General features: G+C 39.9%; 1 protein-coding gene across 5 annotated transcripts in view; it reads left to right on the forward strand.

Moving 5' to 3' along the window:
• The first annotated feature begins 17,345 nt into the window (after window positions 1-17,345).
• PCSK5 (proprotein convertase subtilisin/kexin type 5) overlaps window positions 17,346-18,302 on the forward strand; it is a 470,824-nt gene continuing 469,867 nt past the window's right edge. For all 5 annotated transcript variants that reach the window (XM_078366047.1, XM_078366050.1, XM_054254455.2 and 2 more), the window contains exon 1: window positions 17,346-18,048. In XM_078366047.1, coding sequence (XP_078222173.1) covers window positions 17,857-18,048 — 192 coding nt within the window. In that variant the 5' untranslated portion in view covers window positions 17,346-17,856. The remainder of the gene's footprint in view (window positions 18,049-18,302) is intronic.

Raw genomic sequence — 18,302 nt, forward strand, 5'->3', positions numbered from 1 at the left:
AGATTATCTCAGAAGTTATGCAAGGAACATTTAGGAAACCTATTGAGTCATTCTGGAACTTTATGGAACTTACTCTGTGAAAATCATTTAATTCTGCTATCTTGTGACCAAAATGGTGGGCCTCTTTCTAGATACTGATTCAGCATTATCTGTAATGTACACCCCAAATTGGAAGCTGCTTATATTTCCAACAACAGAGTAATGGTTATACAGTCATACAGTACATAATGACATTTCTTTCAATGCCAGACCACATGTGTGACAGTGGTTCCATAAGATTATTATAGAGCTGAAAAATTCCTATTGCCTAGTGATATCCTGGCCTTGGCAAAGTCATAGCTCAATGTATTACCTTTTTTATGTTTAGATATGTAGATATTATAACTAAAAATATAAAAATATATATAAACATTGTGTTTCAATTTCCTACAGTATTCAGTACAGTAACATACTTTACAGATTTGTAGCCAAAGAGCAATAGGCTGTGCCTAGGTGTGTAGTAGAGTAGGCTGTACCATCTAGGTTTGTGGAAATGCATGCTGTGATGTTCAACAATGATAAAATCACCTAATGATGCATTTCTCAGAATGTATCACTGTCACTAAGTGATATGTGACTGTATATGTGTGTATACATAATTAATATGTATGTGTGTATAGCACATTCATAGGATAGACTCTTTTGCAGCCATGAAAACCCACATATTTTTAAAAAGCAGAAAAATAGAAATAATATATTTGAATATATAAGTAAATATAACTGAAATATTTAAATATAACAAAAGTGTATGCATGTATATATGTGTACATACATGCATACATGTATATGCGTATACATGTTTATGTACATATTTTATATTTTTATTTATATATGTAAACCTATAAATATATAGATAGATATAATTTGTATAATAACAACAGAGAGAGAGAGAATTCAAAAACACATATGCCAAGATGGTGAGTAGAGGTTTGAAGTGTTTGGAGAGATTGTTAAATAGTTGTTTTCTACAATAAACTTCTACTGACCCAATCAGAAAATGATTTTTTTAAAGTACAACTATCTCTCTTGGGCAATACCCACAAACATAGGCAACTAAAGCAAAAATGGGCAAATAGGATCATATCAAGTTCAAAGCTTCTACACAGCAAAGGAAACAGTCTACGAAGTGAAGACATCGTGTATAGAATGGGAGAAAATATTTGCAAACAACCCCTTTGACAAGGGATTAATAACCAGAATATTAAGGAGCTCCAACAACTCTATAAGAAAAAAAATCAAATGATCCAATCAAAAAATGGGCAAAAGATCTGAATAGACGTTTATCAAAAGAAGACATACAAATGGCAAACAGGCATATTAAAAGGTACTCAACATCATTGATCATCGGAGAACTACGAATCAAAACTACAATGAGAAATAATCTTACCTCAGTTAAAATGGCTTTTATCCAAAAGACAGGCAATAACAAATGCTGTTAAGGATGTGGAAGAAAGAGAACCTTTGTACACTGTTGGTGGGAGTGCAAATTAGTACAACCATTATAAAGAGCAGTTTGGAGGATCCTCAAAAAACTATAAGTAGAGGTATCATATGATCCAGCAATCCCACTGCTGGGTATATACTCAAAAAAGGAAAAATGATATATTAAAGAGACATCTGCACTCCTGTGTTTGTTGCAGCACTATTCACAATAGCTAACATTTGGAAGCAACCTAAGTGTCCATCAACAGATGAATGGATGAAGAAAATGTGCCACATATACACAATGGAGTACTATTCAGCCATAAAAAGTATGAGATCCAGTCCTTTGCAACAATATGGATGGAACCGGAGGTGATTATGTTAAGTGAAATAAACCAGGCACAGAAAGGCAAACTTTGCATGTTCTCACTTATTTGGGGGATCTAAAAATCAAAACAGTTGAACTCATGGACATAAAGAGTAGAAGGATGGTTACCAGAGGCTGGAAGGGTAATAGGAGGCTGGAGGTGGGGATGGTTAATGGGTGTATTAGCCCGTGTTCACATTGCTATAATGAAATACCTGAGACTGGGCAATTTATAAAGAAAACAGGTTTAATTGGCTCACAGTTCTGCAGGCTGTATAGAAAGCATAGTGGCACCTGCTTGGCTTCTGGAGAGATGTCAGAAAACTTATTCAAGGCGCAAGGCAAAGGAGGAGCAGGCATGTCACATGGCCAGGGCAGGAGGAAGAGAGAGCAAAGGGGAAATTGCCACACAGTTTTAAAGAACCAGATCTCGCAAGAACTCACTGTCAGGAGGACAGTACCAAGGAGGGTGGTGCTAAGCCATTTCTGAGAAATCTATCCCTATGATCTAATCACGTCCCACCAGGCCCCACCTCCAACATTGGGGATTACAATTCAATAGGAGGTTTGGGTGAGGACACACATCCAAACCATATCAGTGGGTACAGAAAAATAGAATAAATAGGGCTTGATAGCATAACAGGGCAACTATAGTCAATAGTAACTTAATTCTACATTTTAAAATAATTGGAAGAGTGTACTTGGATTGTTTGTAATCTAAAGGATAAGTGCTTGAGGGGATGGATACCCCATTTTCCAAATTGTGATTATTTTACATTGCATGCCTGTATCAAAGCATCTCCTATATCCCATAAATATATGTACCTACTATGTATCCACAGGAATTAAAAATAAAAATGATTTAGGATAAATAAAATTATAGAAAAAATGAAAAAATAAAGTACATCTATCTCTACCTTTGAGGTAATTAAATTTTTGGTTGAAGAATGTATCATTAGCATAAAAGAATCATGCATTCTTACAAATTGTACTTGTGTTCCAGTGGTACTGTTATTCCATTTGTAGGTCAAGAGGAAAATTTTATGTCCAAATACAGTGATAAGCATTTCTAGTCTTATCTGTACCTTGACCCATTTCTAAATGTTTTTAACAAAAATTAATGATATACCTTCACATGTATTGCCTTTCTTCAAGCTCCTGAAGGTCTTTTCTTAATTGATATGTATCTGATACTATTAAGCAAAATGGCCTTTTTTTTTTTTTTTTTTTTTTTTGAGACAGAGTCTAGCTCTGTCACCCAAGCAGAAGTGCAGTGGTGCCATCTCGGCTCACTGCAACCTCTGACTCCCTGGATCAAGCAATTCTTCTGCCTTAGCTTCCTGAGTAGCTGGGACTGCAGGTGTTCGCCACCATGCCCAGCTAGTTTTTGTACTTTTTTTTTTTTTGAGATGGAGTTTCGCTCTTGTTACCCAGGCTGGGGTGCAATGGTGTGATCTTGGCTCATCACAACCTCTGCCTCCTGAGTTCAGGCCATTCTCCTGCCTGAGCCTCCCGAGTAGCTGGGATTACAGGCACATGCCACCAAGCCCAGCTAATTTTTTGTATTTTTAGTAGAGACAGGGTTTCACCATGTTGACCAGGATGGTCTCAATCTCTTGACCTCATGATCCACCCATCTCAGCCTCCCAAAGTGCTGGGATTACAGGCTTGAGCCACTGCGCCTGGCCCAGTTTTTGTATTTTTAGTAGAGATGGGGTTTCACCATATTGTCCAGGCTGGCCTTGAACTCCAGACCTTGTGATCCAATCCCCTTGGCCTACCAAAGTCCTGGGATTACAGGCATGAGTCACCACGTGCACCCATAAAACGGTCATTTAGTTCATATTTGCAGAAGGATATGTATTAAGAAAAGAGCGGAGTAGAGATTGCAGTATATTCTGTAGTAAATTATCTGTGGTAGTGCGGTGTTATGCAGTTTTCTTCCATTTTGCATGGAGTCATACTGTCTTCATGCATACTGCAGTCTCAAAACTGTCTTTTCTTTAAATAATGCAGTGAAAAAAATAAATAAAGTTGCAGGCAAGAAGTATCAAAGACTTTAAGAAGAAAAAAAGGGACAAGTGAAAGAAGAGAAATGAACACTTTAGAGAAGATAAAAGAAGCCTTTAAATGCATCTCCTGTTTAAAGAGAAAGTCTCGTGAATGAGAGGTGAAGGGATGGGGGAAATGGCCATTTTTTGTTAGAAGGGAAATTGGTGATCTTCACTGACTGTCTCATTTGATTAACTACCGCCTCTGGTATTATTGACTAGATTGCAGTGTTTCAAACAAATTTTAAATAACTTTATAAAACTGTTGTTCAGGATGCCTAAATGTATTGGAAACATACTCCTGATCTCTGGTTACTATAGAAGCTTAAAGCTGCATTTTGGAGAATCTCTTGGCAGATTGAGTCTCAGACGAAAATCTTTGCGGGGGAAGTTTATAGAAATACTATTTTCCTGGTCAAACCTGGTTTTCTCCATATATTGATGACTAGGAGATTATTTTGAATGGATTTTAAATGTTTCAGGAAACAGAGCACTTTCTCCAGGTTCCCTTCTACTGTTCCCTAATCAACAGTCGGAACCTTCACACCCACACCATGCTCAGAATTGACTTCTAAGCTTCAGGAAAAACACAAAGTCATCAAGTCTCTCTTTAGTTGAAGAGGGATTCCTTGGTACTTTTCAACCTGGAGAGTAGGAGAATGGTTTGTTAAGTTTAGCCTAATTCTGCATCCTTATATATTTTAGGATTGGCCTAAAGGTTTCTCCATACTTAGAGAACTGTCGCCTTACTGGATGTGTAAACAGACCACAACCTATTCCTGTAACAAGTAGCGAGTCTCAGCCAGTCATGGCAGCTAGTTTCAGTTAATAACAGGCAACCAACTGTTCAAACCTGTTCAAGGAAAGCAAACACCAAGCTGTAGGCAATCCAGCTGCTTCTGTACCTCACTTCCATTTTCTATACATCACCTTCCTTTTCTGTCTATAAATCCTATCCAACTGGCCAGGCATGGTGGCTCACACCTGTAATCCCAGCACTTTGGAAGGCTGAGTTGGGCAAATCATCTGAGGGTAGGAGTACAAGACCAGCCTGACAAGTGTGGAGAAACCCTGTCTCTACTAAAAATACAAAAAAATTAGCTGATCGTGGTGGCAGGCACCTGTAATCCCAGCTACTTGGGAGGCTGAGTCAAGGGAATCACTTGAACCCAGGAGGCAGAGGTTGCAGTGAGCCGAGATCCCACGATTGCACTCCAACCTGTGCAAGAAGAGCGAAACTCAGTTTCAAAAAAAAAAATTCTATCCAACCAATGTGGCAGTCCTAGAGGGAGTCACTCTCAACCTATTTTGGTTTTGGGGACTGCCCGATTTGAGAATCATTCTTTGTTCAGTTAAACTCTGTTAAATTTAATTTGTCCAATGTTTTACTTTTTAGTTTAAGGTTATAAAAAGTGCTGGGTTGCTGGACGTGGTGGCTCATGCCTGTAATCCCAGCACTTAGAAGGCTGAGATGAGAGGATCACAAGGTCAGGAGTTTCAGATCAGCCTGGCCAATATGGTGAAACTCCACCTCTACTAAAAATACAAAAATTAGCCAGGCATGGTGGCACACACCTGTAGTCCCAGCTACTTGGGAGACTGAGGCAGGAGAATCACTTGAACCCAGGAGGCAGAAGTATCAGTGAGCCAAGATGGCACCACTGCACTCCAGCCTGGGTGACAGAATGAGACTCCATCAAAAAACAAAAAGCCACAAACATACGAAAGGCACAGTAAAAATATGGTACTAAAATCTTATGGGTCCTTCTTTGTGTATGTGGTCCATTGTTGACTGAAACATCCTGATGACTGTGAAAATCAATTCAAGAGTTTCACCTTAAAGCTTTGTGAAAAATGTGAGTTTTATATTAGTCATCATTGATCAGCCAGTACTCAGCTAGTATTGGCTAACTGACTGACAGATGGATAGATAGATGGATGGGTGGACAGTTGGAGGCAGCAAGATTAGCAGACAGGGCAGTAGATTCAGGGAATGTGGTCAGAGCTGAGACAAGATGTGATTCAGTTCACAATATTTATTTGCCCACTTCACCTGTTTAAATTACCTGCCTGGTCTCTCTAGAGTCTGAGGCTGCAAACTATTATCTAATTTTTGGAATCTAAGAGAGCTGAAGGATTCCAATTCATCCTAAGGAAAAAAATTGAAAACACATACAATCTTTATTCATGAAGACATTCTCTGCTGTATTATAGACACAGTAATAAATTGGAAACAATGTACATATCTTACAATGGAGTTTAGCAAATTATGATACATCAACCTAATGGAGTATGGTCATTAAAATGATAATTACAAAGACCAGACCATGGTGACATATTTATAGCATATATTACTTGAAAAATGCAGAATATAAAAGTATATTTGTGTTAATTTTATAACTTAATATATGGTTGTTTGCAGACCAATACTAGAAAAGAGTACATAAATATGAAAATTGTTATGCTTCAGCAGTGAAAAGAAATATCACTACAGTTCTCCTTTTCTCAAACTGTTTTAATTTTTTATTATTTATTCCAGTGAAGAACAGGGTGTTGAAATACATGTGATGGATAGACAGATGGATAGAAAACTCAGAGCAAGGGAAATGTTGGAAGAAAAATGGGGCTAGTGTGGGGTAAAGAAATTAAATTTGCCATAAAGGGAAGTGATCCTGTTAAAGCTCTAAACCATAATTAATTTTACTTATGGCATCTGCCACCTATAAAATGAACCTTTAGTTTTGTGTCTCAGAGTTCTACTGACTATTATATGTGTTGGGGATATGCGTGTGTGTGTGTGTGTGTGTGTGTGTGTGTGTGTGTGTGTGTTTGGTGGTAGTGGTGATGTGGGGAGGATCCAATTTTTAAAATGCACCTTTTGTCATCATGTAAGAACAGCTCTGGTAATAGAAACCACTCATAAAATAAACATGTTACTGGTAATCTTAAGGGAATTTTTTTGTGAGAGCGTATCTGTTATAATGAATTCCAACAGACTTTGCTATTGTTTCTCATAAAGCTACTGGAATTTCACCACAATGAGCATATTGCAATTAATCGCATCAGACCAGGATAATCAGCAAATTAAAAGAAAACCTCTGAATTCAGTCAGGACAGGAGAAAAGCATTTTAGAGACAATGAATCAAACATTCCTTTTCATCCCACAAATGTCTGAGCAGCATTGATTTGGATATTCATCTAGGGACAGAGCTGAGAAATGACGGAACTTTGAGGTGAAGAGAGATGAGAGGAGGAGGTGAAAAGTAACTGCCACTCGCTGATGGACCCAGGAAGCCCTGAAGAAAGGCTCTCAGCTTTGAATCCTCCAGTCTTTCCTCCTCAACTGACACCATAAGAACTTTCCAGAATGAATGATTGGCATATGCACAGGGATAGGACAAAAGTACATATTTTCCACCAGGTGCAATGGCTCACACCTGTAACACCAGCACTTTGGGAGGCAGAGGCTGGCAAATCATCTGAGACCAGGAGTCCGACACCAGCCTGGCCAATTTGGTAAAACTCCATCACTATTAAAAATACAAAAATTAGCCAGTTGAGGTGGTACACACCTCTAATCTCAGCTACTGAGGAGGCAGAGGTAGGAGAATTGCTCAAACCTGGTAGGCCGAGGTTGCAGTGAGCCAAGATTGTACCACTACATTCCAGCGACAGAGCGAGACTCTGTCTCAAAAAAAGAAAAGTACCTATTTTGAGGGGCTTGTCTTTGCAGAGACTTTATTGTAACTCTGGAATGGTGGAATAGTGCAAATACAGGCTTCAGAAAACTTGAGTTCCAGTTCAAGCCCCATCACTCATTATCTGTGTGTAGCTGAATGAAACATTTCACTGTCCACTTTTCATATCTGTAACATGATAGTGATAGCTATGACAGTGTTAACATAATCACGCTGTCTCTACTTATTTGGCATGTCACTGTGAGAAGTAAATATGACGAAAGCTGCGAGTACTTTTCAAAGTCTATATAGATGCTATATCAGTGCTCTGTCAGTGTTAGTCATCAAATCACTCTGGGTCATTATTTATCCAATCAATGTTACAGGGTTTACCTTCTCCCTTCCTATACAGATTCATCAATTCCCTCTTTTCATTTGATACAGATGTTTTCAGGGAAATTTGCTTTGAATTTGTAGAAAGGGAAAGCCTGTTCCCGCCCGGACTCCATTTAGCAGATAGTTTATCATTAAACATACAGAGAACATGACTAACACAGGAGAATTGCTGCATTCTAAGCCCAATGTAAGTAAAAGAGCTGTTGTATAATAGAATATTGATTAGGTAATTTGTTTCAGAGTCATTAGTTTCCACACGTAACTGAACCACTTCTGGAACCTCATATCTCTCACATCATGAGAATCAATCTGCTAAACCCAGAGCTCCCCACACATACACTTGAACAGAAAAGGTGTTTTCTAAAGTGTCTAGGGTATTAAATGTAAAATCAATTTTTTCATTTAGCCAATGCTGTGGCCTTAAGTATATCACTGACCTTTAGGTGGTCAGCTTTTACCTGTAAGTATAACTTTTCTTTCCTATCAAGCATCTAGCATCCAGCTCCTTTGAGCCTAAAAGTCTTAACTACTGTCATCCCTTGAGATTTTATTTTCTAATACTGCATAGCCCAGTTTTATAGAATGTCACTGTTTTGCATTGCTGACATTTACTACAAAATTCTTTTCATTTTTTATTTTGCTGCCAAAATGTCAACATGCAAATATCCTATGAATTTTGCCAACTTGTATCTGTATGGACACACAAAAAAAATGTATGACAAGGACTAGGATAAGAAATGATTAATGATACTGAATATATTGCCTGTTCTTTCCCCATGGCATTCAATCTATGCTCACCTTTTATAGTTCTATATGCTGCCAGATCTGAAAACAATGCTCTAATTATTTTTAAATAAATAACAGTGCTAGAGAAACATGTTCTCCTCACTCAAACCCTAACTATGAGGCACAGTATGTTCATGGAACTTGGTCTCATTTTCACAGAGAAGGCAATATTTAGCATTAATATGACAAATTTTTGTTATAGTATTATTTAGCCCTTCTGAAAAATAGGCTTTCGCTGTTAATATTTGGAGAAAATTGAAGAGAAGCCTGCCTTAAGGTCTGGAGTGATTAATAGACTTAGCTGTTGAATTTCTGGAAAAGCTAACTAAGTCATAGGATTTAAAAGGGTAGCATTTGCCAAAGTTCAAACTGGGGTCTGTTTTTTCTTTATGCAGTATCTGTTTTTGAGTCATCACGGGGAACTTGTAAACACAGAGCTGTGGAAATCTTAACGCTTTTTAAATTTGAAAGCCCTTAGAAGCTTTCTGCTGAACTGTATTCCACCAATCCTTAGAAAAATAACATTTTATTGATAAATTATTTCTAAGTGTAGGATAACCTTTTTGAAAATAGAACATTGCTGCCATTCTAGATACATAATAGGAAAGGATATTTGCTGCTCATTGGTATAAGTTTAACGTGAACTCAGTTTCTTCCAGGAAAATCATTGCAGTGAGGTCTGGCTCCAAAATGTCTTAATGATAAACACCTTTACCATGAATTGAAAGGTTAAGGGTTACAGAAGACGTCTGTTTTTTTTTTGTTGTTTTTTTTTTCGTGTGTTTTTCATAAACAGACCATCCCTGACTTACAATGGTTTGACTTATAGATTTTTGACTTTACAATTCTATGAAACCATAATTTTGAGGTAATATACAGTATTCAATATATTACATGAGATATTCCCTACTTTATTATAAAATAGGCTTTGTGTTAGATGATTATGCTCAACTGTAGACTAATGTTAGTTTTCTGATCAGGTTTAAGGTAGGCTAGACTAAGCCATGATGTTTATTAAGTTTAGGGATATTAACAACAAAACTTTAGGATATTAAATGCAGATTTGATTTATGGTATTTTCATCTAACAATGGGTTTATCGGGATGTAAACCCATCATAAATTGGGGACCATCTGTATTAATAAAACACAAAGCAGGATAGGGAAGATTGGTAGAGAGATGCCTAAACAATAGCTACACAATGACTATGTAATAACTACATCTCGAATACACCATCGGAAGAATGAAATTATGTCACACAGAGGGAGCAGTAGGTGATCTAGACACATAGCTTCTGGAAACAACTGAATGTAATAAATGTAAAGGAAGTGCTTACACAGTATTTTCAAAATAATTTTATTGTAATTTATCTTGCTTCATATTGACAAATAAAAGTCATACTGAATATGTTTTGATTTAGAATGCCTCATTTGGAATCAACGAATTAGATCTACTCCCTGAAATCAAAACAGTTTTGTTGCTGTCGTTTTGAGATGGAGTCTCACTCTGTCACCTGGGCTGGAGTGCAGTGGAGTGATCTTGGCTCACTGTAACCTCTGCTTCCTGGGTTCAAGTGATTCTCATGCCTCAGCCTCCCAAGTAGCTGGGACTACAGGTGTGTGCCAACATACCTAGCTAATTTTTTTGTATTTTTAGTAGAGACAAATTTCACCATGTTGGCTGGGCTGGTCTCGAACTTCTGACTTCAGGTGATCCACTTGCCTCAGCCTCCCAAAGTGCTGAAATTATAGGCATGAACCACCTTGCCTAACCTCAAAATATATTTTAATTATGAGAACCCATTTAACCTTGTCTTCCTAAGTAAGATGAAGTTGTTGCATCATTAGTTATTAATCCCCTGATTCTTTGAGGATATCTTAAAGAATATATAGATCCAGTTTATATATAGAAAGAATATATGGATCCAGTTAATTATATTCTTAAAGAATAGAATTCCAGTTTGCAGAATTTCAAGATGGGTCCTTACGGAGTTCTTGTTCCCTTCTCCTTCCATTAAATGCTTAGATTTCTGTTCACTGCATTTCAGTGAAGTTTTCTTTTAGAGATTTAAGGGACTTTTGGCAGAGAGGCCAAACACTAGTGGGGCCTCATTATCAAGTAATATGTTGCTAAGTATAAGGCAGGGTAAAACTGAAAACTGCCTGGTTTCCTGCCATACAGCACATTGCAGAGGAAGTCAAGGGGCAAAGCTTGCAGATCTATTCTTTGCATACAAAAAGAAAACACTCATATAAGACTTGGATTTTAGCTTCTTTGTATTCACAAGAGCCAATAAAATGTTTCAAAAAAGGGTCCAGAGACACTACAAAAAGAGCAAACCTTGACTCTTGGGGAAAGGCTGCTGTCATTGGCATAGGACCCATTCTTTTTAGTGGGTGAAGCTCAAAGACTCAAGCCTGTTTCTTTGATTTCTACTACCCTTTCCCTACCTGCTTTCTTTCTGAACTAGAGTCCAAGGTGGACTGGGGTAGGGTGGCAACCACTTTTATACATCATATCCATCCTGAAGGAGACACTGATCTGGGACCAGAAGCAGAAGCTAGTTGGTGTCACTTCCTTCGTATATATCTAAAGGAAATCACCTACAACCTTCACACTTCAGTTCTAACTGAAAAGCTTTCTGGGAACCAGTTTGTTATTTTAGGATTTAAATGTCCACAGAGGAAGGCCAACAGTGCCAAATTAAGTCAACTTCAAACAGGTCACAGAGGGGTTAAAGCTTCTTGAAATCCATAGACTGTTACTTACCTATTGGTGTTCCATCTTACAATATTATACAATACTTTAAATGTAGTATCAAACTCTGAATCAACTATTGTCCTAGAAGCTCATGTGTCATGGGTTATGGTTTTAAGTGGTAGTGGTTAAACACCTAAAGCATTGAAATGGTAAATCTAGTTTCCATTCTTCTGATCGTATTGATTTTATTAGCTCACATAAGTAAATTGGATTAATGTTAATTCTTGTTTCATTGCACACAGTCATCTTTGACCCATGTAGCGCTTCCTTTGTTTTATTTATATTATTCATTTATTTGTTAACTTATTTTTCCCTGATAGAATTGCTGTCCCCCAAATTGACTTTCTCTTGGCCTCAGCATTTTTAGCTATTAAATAAGGATGTTAGATTATATGATATATTTGGTCTCTTTCAGCTTTGATGCTCTATGAATAACATTAAGACCTGTTTGGCCCAGAGCCTAGCACATAATTAGTGTTAACAAGTGGTAGTTAATACTTTACCATAGACCTTGAACAATGCAGGGGCTACGGGTGCCCTGACTCTCCGAAGCTGAAAGTCTTGTATGAATTTTGATGTCTCCATAACTTAACTAATAGCCTGTTGGGTACTGGTAAGCCTTACAGTTGATTAACACATATTTTGTATGTGTCTTGGCTTTTTTTTTTTTTTTTTTTTTTTTGCAACAGGGTGTTGCTTTGTGGCACAGACTGGAGTGCAATGGCATGATCGTGGCTCAGTGTAGCCTTGAACTCCTGGCTCAAGTGATCATCCCACCTCAGCCTCCAGAGTAGCTGGGACTACAAGTGCATGACAACTTTTCTGACTAATTTTTATTTTTTGTAGAGATAGTGTCACACTATCTTGCCTAAGCTCAACCGATCCATACACCCTGGCCTCCCAAAGTGCTGGGATTACAAGCACTGACCACACCTGGCCTATCTTGATGATTTCTTTTAAAGCCAAAACTCTAAAATTATCAAACCACCCTTTGCTAGTATTAAATTCCCCAGCTTTAGATTCTTCAGCTCCCTTTTGCTTTAAGCTGTTATATAACAACTTCTCTTTTTCTTGAATCACGTTAGATTCTATAGGTATGCATTTCTTTTAGCAATCCTGCTCTCATATAAAAGCTGCATTACCAATACCAAATAAAAATTCATTTTTCTCACCTGCTGGTGAGAAAAAAGTGCAATGGTGAAGTCTTTACAAATTCTCTTTTCTTTTTTAACAATGATTTAACACTGTATGATTCATTTATCTTAAAAAGGTAAGCAACTGCAGCTGCAGACTTTTATCTATGGTACATATTAAGCAATTCAACTTTTTCTCGTAATGTTATGACTTTTTTCAATTCTTGCGAGCACTTCCACCATCACTATTAGTGCTTCATATGGGTCCCATGGTGTTATTCAAGATTTACAGCATTGCATTAAATACAATGAAACATACTCAAGAACCATGAGAGATCACTTTTTGCTGTGATACACAATTACTAGGGAAACTAACTGCTCACGTGGAGATGATTAGTGTTATCAGATACTTGTAACACTTGAGCTCACTGCAATAGCAACAGGAGGTCCTGAGAAATTATTAGTATAATATGCATTACATATAATTTTGTACAGTTATAATTTAATATTACATCTATGTTTATAGTTCTCTCAACTGTGAATGGTGCTATTTATGGTCTGTGTTTGTGTGTATAACTTTTAATACATTTTAATTTTTATAAGACATTTTATGGTAGTAAATGATAAAATAGACTAGTATATTTTATGTACTCATACCTTTTTCTTAATTTTTTCAATAAATCTAAGCTATGTGCTTTGTCTGAGAGTTATTTTAAGTAGTGGCAATCTCCAGAAAATTTCCAATATATTTATTGGAGAAAATCTGCATAAACGGACCTGTGCAGTTCAAATCCATGTTGTTCAAGGGTTAACTAGTAATTTTTCATTATTAGCATTATTAAATTTTAGGAACTTTCACCCCAATTCTCAATCTGATATACTAGGATACCATAGAATTGTTAACTTTCCTAATAGGCAGTGAAATGTCCAGTAGCATTTTTTTCTCCTATTGGTTAGCTCCAAACAGCCCTTTACCAATTTATTATTGATTCACAGCATCTCAGGTTATAAGAGATCCTAGAGGTTAATTTCTAGCAATTGATATAGCAGCAAAAGAAATAAGATGTCTCATAAGGCAAACTCTTCCCAGAATAATACTAGGTTGCAGAATTTCAAGATGGGTCCTTATGGAGTTCTTGTTCCCTTCTCCTTCCATTAAATGCTTAGATTTCTGTTCATTGCATTTCAGTGAAGTTTTCTTTTAGAGATTTAAGGGACTTTTGGCAGAGAGGCCAAACACTAGTGGGGCCTCATTATCTTTTTTTTCTTTTTTTTTCTTTTTTGAGATGGAGTTTCGCTCTTGTTACCCAGGCTGGAGTGCCATGGCATGATCTCGGCTCACTGCAACCTCTGCCTCCTGGGTTCAGGCAATTCTCCCGCCTCAGCCTCCCGAGTAGCTGGGATTACAGGCACGCACCACCATGCCCAGCTGACTTTTTTTGTATTTTTAGTAGAGACAGGGTTTCACCATGTTGACCAGGATGGTCTCTATCTCTTGACCTTGTGATCCACCCGCCTCGGCCTCCCAAAGTGCTGGGATTACAGGCTTGAGCCACCGCGCCCGGCCGGGGCCTCATTATCAAGTAATATGTTGCTAAGTATAAGGCAGAGTAAAACTGAAAACTGTCTGGTTTCCTGCCATATGGTACATTACAGAGGAAAAGTCAAGGGGCAAAGCTTGCAGATCTATTCTTTGCATACAAAAAGAAAACCCTCCTGTAAGACTTGGATTTTAGCTTCTTTCCAATATTAGAAATGGTTTTCCACCAACCACTACTAGTCTGTCTACCAGTTCTTCCTTCCTTGGACTACTGAGACATTGGTAATAGAATTGACTGTCATAACCATTAGAGCCTAAGGTCATGAAATATGACAGATTCTTTGCTGTTGCTTATCTGGAAGCTTCATTATTGGCCAATAAGGCTCTATCCAAAGAAGCTAATGCATTCATTAAAGTAGATCCCAAAGCATGAAGCAGAATCTGCTTATTCATCAATGGAAGTGGAACTTCTTTGATATCATTTAGGTTTAAGAATCACACTTTTAGAGAATGGACTTATAATGGAACTGTGATATAACTGCAAAAGCTATGGACAATAAGAGGAAATATCCATACATTTGATTTAACAGATGAATAAGGATTTAACTCATTTAAAAAAAAAAAAAAACAGAGTTGGTTTTTCCTGTTTAAATACATATGCATTGAAATGAAATAATATGCCCTTTGAGTAAGTTTAAATGCTGGCCCAGGGATTAGTTTACAAAGCAGAAAAGTGGTTTGCCCCTCATTTTCCAATTCTCTCTCATGTTCAATGCAGTGAATGTTATGTTTCTGTGTGCCAACCAGGGCATGCTCACAGAAGGCAAGAGTGCTAGTGGAAAGAAAAAGAGAAAGACACCAAGGGGGAAAAATATTAATGAGTAATTTTCCCACCCCAAGAAAACGATCTCCAGGATTCAGCAGACTGAGTGTAGTGATTCCTCTTCATTTCATTCAGAATTCGAAGCCCGGAGACATCATGGCTTTGAAAGAGAAGCATTTTGTGTTACCTTTGTAGTCCTAAACAGTAACAGCTCCAGAGTCCCGGAGATGAACCTGTAGGGCATCCTTCAAACTTGTTACAAAAGTACTTTATATAGTGGCAACCCTTCTGTGGATCATGGTCCCACAAGTTCTTCCGCCTACCTGAAATGCCCCCAATTCTGGGGAAAAAAAATTGACTGTCCCTTATATGTGTATTGAGATTTGGACCTTGACTGAAGTCTTATCCCATCTGAAACTCACCATCTTCAAGAGGGATAATCCAATGTCCTTATGCATAGATACAGATCGTCAGAGTTAACAGTGTAGTAATAGATTGTGAACGTTTGGACTCCATGGCTGGGAAGGAGGAAGAAATGTGTCTACGGGGACTGGCTAGTAGAGAGACTGTACCAAAACTCTAAAGCACAAGCATAGTGCTTATGTTTTTCCTCTTAAATAATAATAGGCTAGACACAGTGGCTCATGCCTGTAATCCCAGCACTTTTCGAGGGCAAGGCAGGTGGATCATTTGAGATCAGAAGTTCGAGACCAGACTGATCAACAAGGTGAAACCCCATCTCTACTAAAAATACAAAATATTAGCCGGGCATGGTGGCAGGAACCTGTAATTCTGCTACTGAGGGAGGCTGAGGCAGGAGATTTGCTTAAACCTGGGAGGCAAAGGCTGCAATGAGCTGAGAGTGTATTAAATACAGTAATAAACCACATTTACTCTAGAGTAGTCACAGATTCTGAATTCCACTAATTTTTTGTGTCCCCCCTTCCCCTTTCTCCAGTGCTCAGCACAATTCATAACACATGCTAGGTGCTCCAAACAGATGTGTTGAATCAGTCAAATAAATAAACGAATAAAATAACATACCCTTCTGCACATGTTTTAGTTCTTCTGATCTTCTATTTCTTATCTATAATGTGGGGATAATTTTATTTCGTGGGTTTGTTTTCAAGATGAAATAATATAGCATACCTTATACAATGTGTAAAATGTCAAATGCTATGACCAGAGGTACTAGTGGAATTTTAAGTCTGCAGGTATGTTTCAGATTAAAAAAAAAAAAAATCAGTACCAAAAGCTATAGGTGGAAGGAGTTAATTAATCTCAAACACATTTAGGAAGAAAGAAATAGTGCATGGTAGTAGGAGAGAAAGGACAGTTAGGGATATAGCGAACACTTTTAAGGTCAGTTGAATTACTTCGTAAGAGGTAATTTTTCTTGTCACAATAAATCACTCTGTGTCCCACCCCCGCTCCAAGAAGGCAGGGAGGTTGTAAAGGAGAAGCAAGAGGAGGGTTAATTTGGGCTCCCTCCTGCCTGCTGCAGTAATGAAGGTGACGCGGCCACATATTTCATCTGAACTTCTCCTGTGGTCTTTTTTATATTAAAGTCTTTCACTGTTACAGGACTGTGCTTGGAAAAGTTGGAAAACTTTTCCCTTGGTGGAGGAAAAGACGCCCTCGTCAGACGTAATCCAACAAATGAATGGAGTTATTCCTTTGGCCCAACATCTCCATCCACTAGTATACCAGATATTCATAGAAACATGTTTCCTCACTTCCAAGGCCGGAATTTTACTCTCCCTTGGCGTTGCCTAGTATCGGATGCGCTGATTTCGAAAGTGAGCAGGCAACGGACTTGGCTTTCGAGCCACGGTTGTTGGCTTTCCTAGGAGTCGATGCGACTTACCGTCCTGTGTTGTGTGGTAACTTCTCCCAGGAGCAGAATGTGTAAAATAAACAGTTGCTGAAAAGCATGAAGAATTAACGAAGTGAAAATCTCGGGTTATTTGTTCGGCAATTGAAACGCAAGGGACCTCCTTAAATGCCTAGTTGTTTAAGGACATTTAGAGCGAGGATGAATGAATCTTCAGGGTGCTTAACTCACACCGGCGTGTAAATGTCTTTAGTCTTTCGGGAAGTGGCGGTACATTTAGACAAATCCAGCAGGGAGGTAAAAAGGAGGGTAAAACCACGGCCTCGGAGCTCTGTTCGCAGCGCTGTGGAAAGACTTGCAGCTGGGAGAACCCGGAGGCGCTAGGACCTGGTGGGCGCCCCGGTTGCGGCCGCTTTCAGGAGGGCGGAGGAGGGAGAGGAGGAGGGGGATGTGGGAAAGGAGGGGTGTTAAGGGGGGCGGGGGAAGTCATTTATGCAGAGCAGGAGCTGCTGCCATTGCCACTCAGAATCCTCGCGCGCTGCTCGGAGCCGGAGGGAGCGCAGGGAGCAAGTAAGCGAGCGCTCGGAGCCTGGGCCAGCAGAGGGGGCGCCCGGTCGCTGCCTGCACCGCTCTCACTGGCTGTCTCCGCCGCGCTCGGGGGCCCCCGGAGAAACGAGAGCGAGTCGGAGAGTCCGGGAGCCGAGCCCGGCGAAGCCCAACTGCGGAGGACGCCCGCCCCACTCAGCCGCCTCCTGCGCCCGAGCCGGGGAGCATCGCCGAGCGCTCCACGGGCCTGAGCTGGGAGCACAGGTCCTCGCGGCCCCAGGGATGGTCTAGGAGCCGGCGCGAGGCTCGCTGCTCTGCTCCCTGCCGGGGCTTACCGCCTCCTACCGGTCGCCCGGGGCTGCGAGCTGCGGCGGCCACGGGCTGTGCGCCGGGCGGCCCAGGCCGGAGAAGTTAGTTGTGCGCGCCCTTAGTGCGCTGAGCCAGCCAGCCAGCGAGCTAGGGAGCAGCGAGGCGCCGGGACTATGGGCTGGGGGAGCCGCTGCTGCTGCCCAGGACGCCTGGACCTGCTGTGCGTGCTGGCGCTGCTCGGGGGCTGCCTGCTCCCCGTGTGCAGGACGCGCGTCTACACCAACCACTGGGCGGTCAAAATCGCCGGGGGCTTCCCGGAGGCCGACCGCATCGCCAGCAAGTACGGATTCATCAACATAGGACAGGTAATGGACTACAGGCTGGCCCAGCCCTAGGCCCTGAAGCCACTGGGGGCTTCTTGTCCCCTCTGCGTGGAACTCCCTCCCCCTCTTCCAGATGTGTTCTAGCAGCTGTTGCCCTAACTCTTGGGCGATGCTCTGTCTCCCGCGCGCGGGCGCGCGGACACACACACACACACACCCCAAAGTTGCCGGGTCCGTGTTTTGTTTACTTGTCTTTTGCAAGCCACGCGGGACTGGTAGAGTCTTGAGAAAAATCC

This window comes from Callithrix jacchus, chromosome 1 (assembly GCF_049354715.1).
Source record: "Callithrix jacchus isolate 240 chromosome 1, calJac240_pri, whole genome shotgun sequence".
Lineage (NCBI taxonomy): Eukaryota > Metazoa > Chordata > Mammalia > Primates > Cebidae > Callithrix > Callithrix jacchus.